Source organism: Mobula hypostoma, chromosome 13 (genome assembly GCF_963921235.1).
Source record: "Mobula hypostoma chromosome 13, sMobHyp1.1, whole genome shotgun sequence".
In the NCBI taxonomy this organism is placed as follows: Eukaryota; Metazoa; Chordata; class Chondrichthyes; order Myliobatiformes; family Myliobatidae; genus Mobula; species Mobula hypostoma.
The window spans coordinates 56,713,708-56,728,256 of NC_086109.1; the positions used below are offsets into that span (position 1 = coordinate 56,713,708).

Below are 14,549 nucleotides of genomic sequence, written 5' to 3' on the forward strand. Positions count from 1 at the left end.
TGTTATCTGCACTAGATGTGCACCAATTTTGTTTGTTTACAGTCAATCAAAGGAACACGGTTGTCTACTCTGGACAAATTCCTCTGTTGATAACTATTAAGAACGAATACACTTTTAAAGTACTGTATTGGTAGTATTCTAAGTTGTTACGTATTTCATTTAAATACATGTTACTCAGTTAAATAATAGTTTTTCTGTTTTTATACTGTTTTCATGAAACTTTGGCTAATTGGACAGCTCCTTAATTGGGCCAAAATGTACTGGCCCTGATGTGTCCCAATTAACTGGAATCCACTGTACTTTCAACCTAGTTTTGCTGCATTCTGTTTGAGAAAAGAAAATGAAATATGTCTGCACATTATTGTTTGAGTACAGTAGTTATACCAATCAAACCTGCTCCACGTTCCAATATGATTGTGGCTTATCTCCCCCCAGCCCATGCCTTCTGATAGTGACAGTTTAAAGAGCGTCTCAAAAAACCTGGTGATTTTCTATTGAAACCAAGCGTGTGATGTAGGAAGTGCATTTGCCTTGGAACTCTGGGTTTAGTTGGAAGTGGAAATGCGGGAAAGATGATGGAGAAGTAGGCATGAGTACCTGGGTCTCAAAGAGACAGGGTTGAGTTAGGATTGCTGTAAGTGGGTGGTCAGTGGTCCAGAGGGCCTGCATCTGTGACTCTGATTCGGTCCTTTGGGTGGCTGCAGGACCTGCTTATTCTGCTCTGCAGCCTTCTGGCAAGGAATACCGAAGGCAAAATGCCCCTGTTCCACTGGTCACTGTGAGAGGCTGCACTATTCCACTCACTGGCTTCACATTCCTATGACCTCAGATAAGCTTCTGACCTTACATTCTGTCTCTCACCAAGATCATGTATTTTCAGCTCACTGACAGGGCCCAATCTTCAGCATTGAGCCCCCCTTCTGTAATACTCGACCTCCAGACCACAAGCCCCATGCTTGCTGACCTCGATGTGCCGCAAATAAACAAAAACACAATAGTGCTGGGTGGACTGCCTGGCCCCACGGGCCTGTCTCACCATTCAAGGTGATCATGGCTGATCTACCTCATCTACTCTCTGCCAATTTCCCCTGGACAGTTCTTTCAAAAGCTTACTTCCTCGTTAAATACTCTGTGGTGCTGCCTCCACAGCCCACCGGGGCAGAGAATTACAGAGATTTATCAGCCTCTCTGAAAAGCAATTCCTCCAACTACAGGATGTCCCCTCACTTGAGTCTTCTGAGGTGATGGAAACATCCTGTGGTCTGCCCTGGACCACAGACTTGGGGCTGTTTTCCTCAGAGTGCTGGGGGCTGAGGGGAGTCCTGATAGAAGTTCATAAAGTTTTGAGAGGTATTGGTAGGGTAGGCAGCAGGTAAGTTTCACCTAGGGTCAAAATGTTTAATACCAGAGGGCTGGCATTTAAGGTGAGAATGGGATATGCGGGGTAAGGTTTTTGCAGGGAGAGTGGTGGCTAACTGGAATTCATTGCCAAGGGTGGTGGTGGAATCAGATATGATGATGACGTTTAAGAGGCTCTGAGATGGGCACACAAATGTACAGAGACTGGAGGGATGTGTATGTATGCCGGAAGAAGGGATTAGACATCATTCGTTTATTCGTTTGGTACAGGATCATGGGCTTGAAGGGCTTGTTCCTGTACTTTACTGTTCTGCGTGCTCTGTATACAGCTTCCTTAGTCTTGAGTCACAATCAAGGGGGCTTACACTCTGCATAATACTTCTGTTTTGCCAGCACCCTGTACAATTGTAAAACAAAACTTTCCTATTTCTAATCTCCAGCCCCTTTGCAGTAAATGCGACAGTTTTCCCCTACACCGAGATGTTCAGATCCTCCTGTGCATCAGCATCAGGTTTTATTTGAATAACCCCTCTGGGACATCTTGGGTCATTTCATTGTGTTAGCTGTAAGACAGGTGTACAAGTTATCGTTCTGGATATATTCCTCTGTTCCGGTGGTCCCTTCCCTCCGAGCAGTCTGCTATCATGCAGCCATACAACCTGTCCTATATGTAGCAACTAACAGGAATGCCCTAGTGCTGAAGAAACATTTATAGTTCCAACAAGCTACAGAGTAGTCCAATCCCATACACCTTTCTCCAGTCAGTTGAATGAACACTTCCATGAGTTTTTCTGAGCACATACTGTCATTCATTGGCAGAACTTAGATGGTCAAACCAAACTGCTCTGAAATGTGGATTGGAGTTCTAACTCATGGAAGAGGATATACTTTGATGCTATTGGTACCACATGTGTAAATATAGCTTAAAACTACACATTCTCTAATACTTTATCCTTGAAAGGAATTTCTTTCAATCTTTTTATTAATTTCATAGAATGAAAACATAACATAGCAATATTACAAATAGTACGAGATACATTGTTACAGTTAAAATAAATAATTGTAAGACCAAATAGTGTAAATTAACAAAACTCCCAATCGTGTAGAATAGGAATGAGTAATACAAAGCAAAAAAAACTGAAAAAAACATGAAAAAGAAAAAAAAAGAAGAAAAAATCCTATCCCAAAAAAAAACTAAACTAAACAGAATTAGTTAACTAAACTAAAGACTTGGGCAGTACTAACAACTTAAAAATGGGAAAGAAGAAAACCTTAGTGTCGACGACTCCGCTCCTCTCAACCAGCAGTACAGAGAGATAAAACAAGTTTGGAAATAGTCAACTTACATCAAATGAAAATGCTGAATAAATGGCCTCCAAGTTTTTTCAAATTTATTGGAAGGGTTATAAACCGCACTTCTAATTTTTTCCAAATTCAAACAGACCATAGTTTGTGAAAGCCAATGGAATAGAGTAGGAGGGTTAATCTCTTTCCAATTCAGTAAAATAGATCTTCTAGCCATTAGAGTGAGAAATGCAATCATCCTACGTGCTGAAGAGGTTAAATATCTTGAATCTATCATTGGTAATCCAAAGATAGCAGTAATTGGGTGAGGTAATAAGTCTGTATTCAAAACCGTTGAAATAATGACAAAAATATCTTTCCAATATTTTTCCAACAAAGGACATGACCAAAGCATGTAAGTTAAAGAAGCTATCTCGGAATGACATCTATCACATACAAGGTTAATGTAAGAGTAATAACGAGATAGTTTATCTTTGGACATATGGGCCCTGTGCACAACTTTAAACTGTATCAACACATGTTTGGCACATATAGAGGATAAATTAACCAAATGAAGAATTTTTTCCCATTTTTCAGTCGGTATACAATCTTAAGTTCTCTTTCCCAATCAGCTTTAATTTTATTGGAAACATCAGGGGATAAATTCATAATTATATTATATATAATTGCTACAACACTTTTCTGAGAAAGATTTAAATCTAAAATTTTTTCCAAAGTGTCCATTGGGTATGGGTGTGGAATTTCTAAGTAATAAAGTAAGGGATTTATTTTAAAAATGCACAACTAATTGTCTTTAATAATGTACATTATTTGAGAGTCCTTGTGCAGGATTCCCTAAAGGTTAATTTGCATGTTGAGTCGGTGGTGAGGAAGGCAAATGCAATGTTAGCATTCATTTCGAGAGGACTGGAATATAAAAGCAAGGATGTAATGTTGGGTCTTTGTAAGGCATTGGTGGGGCCTGTATTGTGAGCAGTTTTGGGTCCTTTATCTAAGAAAGGATGTGCTGACATTGGAGAGGCTTCAAAGGAGCTTCATGAAAATAATTCCGGGAATGAAAGGCTTATCAAATGAGGAGCATTTGATGGCCCTGGATCTTTACTTACTGGAATTCAAAAGAATGGGTGGGAGTTCTTACCAAAACCTCTTGAATGTTCAAAGGCCTCGATAGAGTGGATGTGGAGGGGATATTTCCTATGACCCGAGGACACGGCCTCAGAACAGAGGGACATCCATTTAGAACAGGATGAGGAAGACTTTTCTGTAACCAGAGTGTGGTGAAGCTGTGGAATTTGTTGCCAAAAGCAGCTATAGAGGCCAAGTCATTGGGTACATTTAAGGCAGAGGTTGACAGATTCTTGATTAGTCGGGGCCTGAAGGGATATGGAGAGAAGGCTGCAGATCGGGTCTGAGAGGGAAAGTGGATCAGCCATGATGAAATGGTGGAGCAGACTCGATGGGCCCAATGGCCTAATTCTGCTCCTATACCTTATGGTCTACATTAGACTAGATTATCACATAGAGCAGAGTTCAATGAAATCCCTTGCTCACATGAAGGTCAATAAATACAACGATAAGCACAAACCGACAGGCTAGTGCAAAGATTGTAGTGCAATCTAAAGTAGTGCAAACAAGTAACCAAGAGAGGCATTTCCATTAACAGTCTCCTCCAAGGTAAAGCCTTCATGTGGACCTCATTGTATAAAGTTCTGTAGCAGCAGGTCTTAGACAGCATCTGTTGAGAAAGTGCTCATTGAGGACTTGCTGGAGCCGTCCCACGGTGATCACAGATTTGGAGATTTAACATTTTCTGCTGGCAGAGAGTGGGGTGTTTTAATGCTCCCCCCCCCCACACCCCAGGTGGCGTGTCATGGTCCAAGAGCAGAGTCATCCCTGGGTGATATACTGTGATCCCATCCTCCAACTGTCCTGGTGGCTGTTAAACATTTTAATTTTTCATGGTGCTCTGTAACAATTGAAATATTTAACAAGGGTAAGTGATAAGCAGGTGAGAAAAGGTAAGATGCCGGGGAAGGGAATAGAAGAGGAGGGGAGGGGGAGGAAAATTTCTTTATATCGGAAGGAGAAATCGACATTCACGCCATCAGGTTGGAGACTACGCAGATGGAATATAATTTGTTACTCCTCCACCCTGAGAATGGCCACATCTTTGCACAAGAGGAGGCCATGGACTGACATGTTGGAATGAGAATGGGAATTGGTATTAAAATTTTGGCCACCGGGAAGTTACACTTTTGGTGGATGGAGAGATTGTGCTCAATAAACGGTCTCATCTATGTAGAGGAGGCCGCATCAGGAGCACCAGCTACAATAATCAACCCCAGTAGATTCTCAGATGAAGTCCTGCCTTACCTGCAAGGACTGTTTGGGGCTCTGAATGGAGGTGTGGGAGGAGGTGATGAGCAGGTGTAGTATTTAGGCAGCTTACAGAGATAAGTGCCAGGAGGATGCTTAGTGGGGAGGGACAGGAGAACCATGGAGGGAATGATCCTTGCAGAAAGTGGAGAGTGTGAGGAGGTGAAGATATGGTTGGTGGTAGGATCCCTTTGGAGATGGCAGAAGTTGCGGAGATTGATGTGTTGGACGTAAAAGCTCTTGGGGTGATAGGTAAGGACAAGAGGAACTCTATCACTGTTAAGGCAATGGGAAGATGGGGTGATTGCAGATGTTCGGGAAATGAAGGAGATGTGGGTGAGGGCAGCATCAATGGTGGAGGAAGAGAAACCCTGTTCTTTGAAGAAAGAGGACATCTCTGATGTCCTGGAAAGGAATGCCTCATCCTGGGAATAGATGCAGCGGAGACAAAGGGAACTGAGAAAAGAGAATAGCATTTTTACAGCAGACAGGGTGAGAAGAGATATAGCCAAGGTAACTGTGGGAATCGGTAGCTTCATAAAAGATGTCGGTGAACAGTTTGTCTCCGAGAGATCAAGAAAGGGGAGGGAGGTGTCAGAAATGGACCAAGTGAAATTAAGGGCAAGGTGGAAGTTAGAGGCAAAGTTGATGAAATTGATGAGCTCAGCATGGGTGCATGATGCAGCACCCATGCAGTCATCAATGTACCTTGCCTTTTTCTCTTGTGGTATTTCTTCCCCTTGAGATTAATAACTTTGTTGTACTGTGTCAGGTTAATGAGGCACACAGCTAGTGAGCAAATCCACTAGGCTGACTGTTGGCAAATCCACAGATACTCTCTTTGTGCTTCTTCCGCTGGATTTCACAAGGACTCTAATGTCAAGGTGTCCCAGAATCGGCACTTTTGATAGGTATGAATGAATGCTGAATACTTGTATGGACCAGAGTCCAAAGGGTCTCACTGCACTTTTACAGTCTGCTTACCTGTCTGTGCTCACTCCTGCTGCAGCGCTGCTGTTTTTTAAACAGCTACATCAGAGCTAATGAGCAGATTAGGCTGTTTCTGTGGAGACTAAAACATTAGAGCTCCAGCTTCCTAATCTGTCTTTAGAACTGGAAAAGTGAAAAGGTGTAACAGGTTTTAGGCTAATAGACAGTCATTCATGGTGCATTTGCAATTGTTTTTGACAAAATGTGGAATTTCAGTTACTTAATCTCTCTCATTTTACAGAGAAACCTCAACAAAAAGTCACAGGATAATCAGGAGTTACGTGAAAGACTTCAGATGGAGATTGTGCAGAAGGACCTTCTAAAGAAGACGAAGATTGAAATGGAGAATGAAAAAAGACAATTGGAGAAGATGGTTGAGAAGCTTCGGAAGGAGGTTGGGCCCTTTATGTGAATACTCATCACACTGCAGATTATTCTATTGATATTGAGGCATTGTTGCTTCAAGGATGGAAGATGCCTTCACACTTCTGACAAGAGTTAATCTTACAGCATTGTTGTTCTCATGTTAACCTCTTGTCTTTCCAAACATTGATAGGAAACACCGCCACTCTAGAACCAATCTGCCTGCACTTGGGCAGGTTTGGGATTCCCACAAAATGTACAAATCACTGCTAGCTGCAGCTTTTGGTCAACCAGATGAGACAAAATCAGATTGCAAACATCTGCTTATTTAAAAGCTACCAAATAATGAAAATCTAGCCAAACTTACATAGTAATAGAAGTTTAGTTAACTCAGATGTGACTGCCCTCATTGTACTTTGTATAGAAGGTGACAGGTCAAGTCTATTGTTCTTGCTCATACTCAACGGTGCCCTGAATTTTAAAGGAAACCTGATTGCCCAGTGAGTGAGTAAGTAAGACAGTGTAAAGGCTCTCACAGATATGGTGGTATGGATGATATCCCTAAGAGTTAGGACTTGTATGTAGAATAACGAATATGGTTTCATTCTTATGAGGACTGATAGAAGTGTCAGTCATATTAGGCTACATGTCTTCATCTGCTTTCAGTCCTGTGTCAGAAGCAAGGATTACCAGTTCCCTGACTCCAAGCTGCTCGACTACCTCCTTGGTCTGAAATTGTGGGTGTTGTGGGAGGGCCAGTTTGCTGGTACTGGGAAGAATTCACTGTTATAGAGTCCCACAGCCCATCGTGTCCATGCTGGGGATTGTACCTATTTGTACAAGTCCCGTTTATCTATGGAATTGTCCTAAGGAGTGGGAGGAAGATATGTCTCTGATGCTTGCTGTTTCTGCACAAGTATTTCAGTTTCGAACATCCTTAGAGCAGAGTTGAGGAGGAGATTCAAGAGAAATATTTAAAATTATTTGCAGTTTTAATCAACTAAGAAAGACAGAATTGTTAGTAATGAGTGTCAGTACCATGAGGACACTGCCTGAAGAACTAGGAGGGAGCTGAGGTAATTGATTTTATGATCTTTGCACAGCTTGAAAATAGTGTAACCAGGCTTAGTGATGATGCTAAAAGTAGCGTTAGAAGATATTTTTTAGTTTCAAAAATCTTACTTTTCATCAAATGTTCATTATTTGTAACCCATCATTAGTGTGCCATTAGCCAGCTGGTGGTGTAGTGTCATCAACACCGGACTTCAAGGTGAATTGTCCTGAGTTTGAATCCGGCCACTCCTTGCTCGCTTTCCATCTGTGCTGGGTTGAGCATCAAGCTGGCAACTCAGTCTTGTTAAAAAAAGACAGTCAAATGCTACAGAAATGGAAAAAATGCCACCTGATGTGCCGCAAGGTGTGAAAAGGAACAACATCATTTGTATGTCAGCGCGTTATTCTGTTTTAAAAAAAAACAAACAAAAATATTCTGTTTGCAGTTCATCAGCACAGTAATGGATTTCCTTTACATATGTTCCTTCAGCAAGAAGTCCAAGGGGATTTACACAGCTTCCAGCCATCCCTGGGCATTGAGACCCTCTGTCAAATGACTTTGACACTCTGTTCAGGGAAGCTGTCTTCAAGATCCACCATGTCCTTTCCTGGCAGCTTTTCTAGGTCATCATATATAAACCACTGCTTGGTTCTTTGGACAGAGTCTGGCCCAGGCAACCTGACATGCATGTTTTGCTGCAACATGACCAGACCCCTCCTTTGTGACACCAGTGACAGATAGAACCCCAACACAGAGTGACACCCCATCTTCATCAATCCAAGCTCTACGCACAGCCCAGTGCAAATGCACATAAAGATTGAAGGTCGCATGGGGTACATCTTCCTCCATTTCTCTGGAGGTTTGTACATTATATTTCTGCAGATATAATATTTCTCTCCTGCTAGGTGCTAGAAATTAGGAGTGGGCACAGGCCTTACCACATCCAACACTGGGAGCATCTCACACCTTTCCATGTTGAGAAGGAGTACCTTCCTAGGCTTGTTTCACCTTGGCTGTAAGTTCCAGCCAGTGTGTTTCAGCTCCTCTGAATCATATTCCCATAGCCTTTGGGTGGTGTTGTGGATCAATGGAACAGTCATTCCCTCTCTAGCGTTGTGATTTGCTCACGTCTTAAAGACCAGTTCAAATTGCTCATGCTCTTTGGATCCACAGAACGTTTGAGCAGAAAATGGAGATGGCACCAAAGTATACAATAAACCAGAAACGGGAGTTTAAGCTATCGAATGACAGGACCCTTAGCCAGCCCAGAGAGTCTACCATTGCACAGGGAGTGGCTGGAAGTAGAGTAGATATCCTGGCCTTTGCATGCATCAAGAAAAGCCAGTGCCTGCAGGTGTCCTGTAAATAGAATAATATGGTTTGTATCAAAAATGCCAACATAAATGTTCAAGTCTGCCCCACCATTCATTGTGATCACGGCTGATCTTTACTGGCCTTTGCTCCTCCCCTGTTCCAGTTCCCCATACCCCTCAATTCCTCCAGCTTTAATGATCCAGCTTCCACCACACACCTGGGCAGAGAATTTCAGAGATTGACCATCTCCGAGAAAAGAAACTTCGACGTGCTTCAGCGTTAAATGACCACCCCTTATTCTGCGGTTATGTCCTCTTGTTTGAGACTCTCTCACTGGTGAAAACACCCCCACATCTATCCTGTCAGGACTCCCTCCCCCTTGGAACTTGTATGCTTGAATAAGGTCACACCTAAGCTCCATGGAGTATAGACAAGCGTTTTGTAACTCCAAAGCATAAGACTTAATTGAAAGAAAAACACGGGAGCCTGGGATAATGTGTATGCTTCATTTTTACTTTAATGAGGCACGCACATATGGTGTGGTGGAATAATGACATACGGTATGCCATTTACGTACTTTCACATATAACCTATAAAGAATTATGTAAACAACATATCTTAATTAAGCAATATATTTACAATATTGCACAAATTTTACTGAGACATTAAACACACAACACCAAACTGTCGAACTGCCCTTTGACTCAAATGCTCCCACTGTCTGGGATTGAATTGGAGTCACATTCTTCCTGATGGAGAAGTCAAAAAGATTGAGGAAACACAAGCATAATGAAGTGGAGATAGGTACAGTTTGATCTACACCAGTTGTCAGCCTTCTGGCTGAGGGGAAAGAGTGGATGGGTTACTGGTCAGAGAAAGACCCCAGCATGGCATTGATGGATCTGGCCATGAGCATCTGGGACACCAAAAGGAAGTTCCTCTGGACTGGGGAGAACCTGTGTAGTCTTCATCAAGTATTTTGCTGTGGTTGCTTCATTTATGGAGCAGTTGCAATTGTCACTCAGCTTGGCATTTTCTTATGTTTCAGTCAGGAACCTGGACTCTCAGTCCAGGACATCTGCAGCCCCAGTGGACATGCCTAGAAAGCAGGCAGCTGGCCATTTCCTGGAGGCTAGACACTCTAATGATTTGAAGTTGAGTGTTTACCCACAGTGATGATGAAATTGTTTACCAACAGGATAGCCTGGCCAGAAACACAGATGCCACTGCCCTCTGATCAGATCTATTGTTTGTGAGATCACTGTCACTAGTGTAGCCGGTAGTTCTATGGTGCAGGACACCCCCATAGGCGAGGAATCCGAAAGTCACAGCATTTTAATATTGCTTTCAACACTACACATGTTAATAATGATAGCAGTCTTCAAACCAGTTTTATATTTAAAAAAAAGCCCTGTATAGGCACTCAGTGGCCATTTCCTTAGACGACTCCTCGACCTAACAAAGTGGCCATTGAGCATATGGTCCTTCTGCTGTTGTAGTCCATTCGCTTCAAGGTTCACCGTGTGGTACATTCTGCAATCCTTTTCAGTACTCTGCTGTTCTACCGCCTGGTTATTTGAGTTAGTGTCGCCTGTCTGTCAGCTTGAACCAGTCTGGCCATTCTCCTCTGCCCTCTCTCGTTAACAAGGCATTTTCACCCACGGAACTGCTACTCACTGGATATTTTATTTGTTTTTTTTGCACCATTCTCCGCAAGCTGTAAAGACTCCAGAAGGTTCAAAGGTTCATTTTATTTTATGTCAAAGTGTGCACGTAATGTACAATACAACTCTGATACTTGTCTCCTCCAGGTAGCCATCAATTACAGAAAGACCGTGGGTGTTGATGAAAGAGAATACATTAACTCCCCCCCACCAAAAAACAGGCACAAAGAGAAAAGAAACAAAACTTGCAGATCCCCAAATCCCCCCTTGCCTACAGCAAAAAAAAACAGCCACAATAAACAGTTAATGACCGCTACAGATAGAATCCCTGACCCCCCTCACTCACAGAAAAGAACAGCGACAGAGGCACCAAACTCCCACCCCTACACAAAAAATTAACAGATCACCCACCTGCCAATCATCCACAAGAAAACACCGAAAAACTGAAGGAAACCGATCTAAAATACAGTTCAATAATCACATAAATCTCAGCATATGGGAAACGTCTTTTCATCTGTCTACAAGGAGAGCAGCTTCACGAACTTAGTCCTTACATACAGTGACCACCGATCTGCGTTGAGCATGCTGACCCAGGTCAAACACAGTCGTTCCAGGAGATCGCTGGAGACCAGCAGTTCCATCATCACTATGGTACTCAAAGCACCCCATCTGGCACCAACAATTATTCCACAGTTAAAGTCACTTAGATCACATTTCTTCCCCATTCTGATGTTTGGTCTGAATGAGAACTGAACCTTTTCACCACGCCTGCATGATTTTATGCATTGAGTTGCTGCCTCATGATTGGCTAATTAGATATTTGCATTAATAGGCAGGTGTACCTAATAAAGTGGCCAGTGAGTGTACACTTGAAAGCAAAAAAAGACAGGGCTGCAGAGACAGAGTGGGGAAGTGGAACTAATGGGTAATTAATCGAGAGATTCTGTAAGAATACTGTGGATTGAATGACAGGTCTATAAGGTGATTGGATGTGTAATATGGACCTCGGTGTGTAATATGGAGCTCTAAACAAATGTGTATTTGCTTCTTTGCTCACTTCATCCATTCTCATTTAACTACTGTTAACTTGTGCAGATGGCTGAGGTGACCAAGGACTCTCAGAGGTCAAACCTTGATCTGCGGAAGGAACTCGATGAGTGCAAGGAAAAGAGCCGCAGTCAGCTGACGTCCCTGCAGCAGCAGCTGAAAACCAAGGGTCTGGAGGCTGAGAAATCCCAGCTAATGACCAAGAAACTGCAGGATGAGGTAATGCAAGATGACTCTGTTTATTTAACCTTTGGCCACTCGCCTTTAACCAAAAGGATTTCTGTGGAAAGTTGAGCAAAATCTTCCCTTAATGCAACACAGACAGAAAAGAGATGACAAAAAACTTTTTAATTGACAAAATAACAATGGCAAAGAGTGTACTTTCCACTTGTATCTTTCTAAACCTTGTTGGAGAAATAATGGAAGCTTGGTTTTCCTAACTCTGAACTATTTCTGCCTCTGGCTGATGTTTCAGGAGAGTTAATTACAAATAAACACTTAACTTTTTCTAGCTGTCCTCCAAAAAATTTTCAAAATAAATTTCTAGATTTATTGTATGTGCTTTGCATTTGGTAGTTGACATGAATAACTTTGGAATTTGTGTGCCAGTGACCTCAATTGTATGTGATATATGGGAACTTCCTGTTCTCTGTCAGGCAGGATGAACAAAATTGTGTGCACTCAAAGTTTAGTTAAGTATAGACAAAAATCTGAGCGCCTCAAAAAAGACATAGATTTGTTCATAAACTGTGAAGGGAAACTACAGTGCTAACACTTCACTTGCTCTCTACTGAAAGGACCAATCTCTGTTTGGTACAGATTGCTGGGCAGAGGTTGTGTACAAAGCTACTGGCCAGTTGAAACCCAGATGTCATTGTGTTCTGGTAGTCTCTGCCTGTGCATTACAACATGGAATTATCAATTATGGGGAATAGGTGTAGGTGCATCTGACCACTGGCCCCAGCCCTGAATTCACTGTTGAGATCGGGGCACTCTGCAACTTACTGAGCAAAGAGCTGAATAAACCTGATACCACAGCTGACATATTCAGAGTGTACAGTTCAGCATGATCAACATTTCTATGCAAATCTATTACTTAAAATTTTTAAAATTATTTTTCCCAACTGTTTAGAATATTTAAAATATTCTGAGGCATTTGGAAATGTTGATAATTCACCTTATGTTCCGAGCTGTTGGATGGTGATGGGACTGTTGGTGGCCATTCCTCCTTTCCCATGGTCTGGGCAACTCGGTGCCCAGAGCAGGTCTGCCTCCCACCTCGGCAGCAACATTGGTTGGACGGGGGGGGGTAGGGGGGGTCACGCAGCAATTTAACCACGTGCTGCAGAGTTTCGGGTCAGCTCACTTTACAGGGAGCACTTCATCGTTTTGAGATTGAAAAAGGAATTTCAATTTTTTTTTGGTCTTTGTGCTAGATGTTCTTGATAACCCGATGAGCTGTATTGTGGTAGAAAGAGTGATATTAAGAAGCCAGCCTCTGTATGAAGAGTCCACTCTCTGAGACTATGCCACTGTTAAAGCGTCTGATACTTTAGTACAGTGTCTCCTGCCCACCACCAGACATGCCTTTCCCTCCCCGTCAGCATTCTGAAGGGAAAGTTCCCTGTGTGACTCCCTGGTCCACTTTTCCCACTCCATTGGCTGCTCTCCTCACAGCACCTGCCCATACAGCTGCAAGTCCTGTCCTTTTAACTCCTTCCTTCTCAAACCCTCCTTCCAGTTGAAGCCATGATTCACTTAGTACTTCATCAGTCCATTCTCACAAAACACAGGACAAACCAAGATTCAAAAAACTGACAAAACCACATAATTATACATATAGTAACAAACAGTGTAACAATACCATAACTTGATGAAGAATTTTCGCAAACTGCTAAGGAAGTAGAGGCACTGTCATACGTAATTGTACTTACTTACTGGGCCAAGGCAGGTCCTCTGAAATAATAACACTGAGGAATTTAAAGTTGTTGGCACCCTCCACCTCTGACCTTCTGATGAGGACTGGCTCATGGACCTCCAGTTTCCTTCTCCTGAAATCAATAACCAGTTCTTTGGCTTTGCTGACGTTGAGTAAAAGGTTGTTGTTGTGGCATCACTCAGCCAAATTTTCAGTCCCCCTCCTATATGCTGATTCGTCACCACCTTTGATTTGGCCAATGACAGTGGTGGTGTCAGCTAACTTAAATATGGCATTGGAGGTCTGGTCTGCTTAACCACACAGTCATAAGTGTAAAGTGAGTAGAGCAGGGGGTTAAGCACACAGCCTTGTGGTGCACCCCTGCAGATGGAGATTGTGGAGAAGATGTTGTCAGCAATCCAAGCAGACTGGGGTTTGCAAGTGAGAAAATCAAGAATTCAATTGCACAAGGAGGTGCTGAGGCCAAGGTCTTGAAGCTTATTGATTAGTTTTGAGGAAATGATAGCAGTGAATGCTATCAAGAATACTGTAAAGTATTCTATTGTATGCATCTTTGCTATCCAAGTGTTCAAGGGTTGAGTGAAGAGCCAATGAAATGTGTGGCAGTAGGCAAACTAGAGCAGATCCAAGTCCTTCTCAGGCTGGAGTCAATAAGTTTCATCACCAACCTCTCAAAACACTTCATAACTGTGGATGTAAGTGCTTCTGGATAGTCATTGAGATAGGTTACCATGTTTTTTGGGGCACCAGTATAACTGAAACCTGCCTGAAGCAGGTGCGTACCTCAGACTGCTAAAGTGAGAGGTTAAAAATCTCAGTGAGCACTCCAGCTTTTGATCAGCACAGGTCTTTAGTACTCACCACCTGGGCTGGATGCTTGTCTCTGAACCCTCCTGAAGGTTGCTCACTTATCCTGACAGATAATTCATTTGTCAGACCGTGAGACCATGACATAGGAGCAAAATTAGGCCGTTCAGTCCATTCCATTATGGCCAGTCCCAGATCCCACTCAACCCCACACACCTGCCTTCTAACAGTAGTAGTGAGGTTGGGGATGGCATTAAACAGGAAATTAGAAATGTGTGCAATAAAGGAACAGCAGTTATAATGGGTGACTTCAATCTACATATAAATTGGG

The 14,549-nt window shown here is 42.6% G+C and overlaps 1 protein-coding gene across 7 annotated transcripts in view; it reads left to right on the plus strand.

The window, feature by feature from the left end:
- Positions 1-14,549, plus strand: part of cgnl1 (cingulin-like 1) — a 218,847-nt gene that overhangs the window by 126,922 nt on the left and 77,376 nt on the right. For all 7 annotated transcript variants that reach the window (XM_063065732.1, XM_063065731.1, XM_063065735.1 and 4 more), the window contains exons 11-12: positions 6,272-6,424; positions 11,521-11,691. In XM_063065732.1, coding sequence (XP_062921802.1) covers positions 6,272-6,424; positions 11,521-11,691 — 324 coding nt within the window. The remainder of the gene's footprint in view (positions 1-6,271; positions 6,425-11,520; positions 11,692-14,549) is intronic.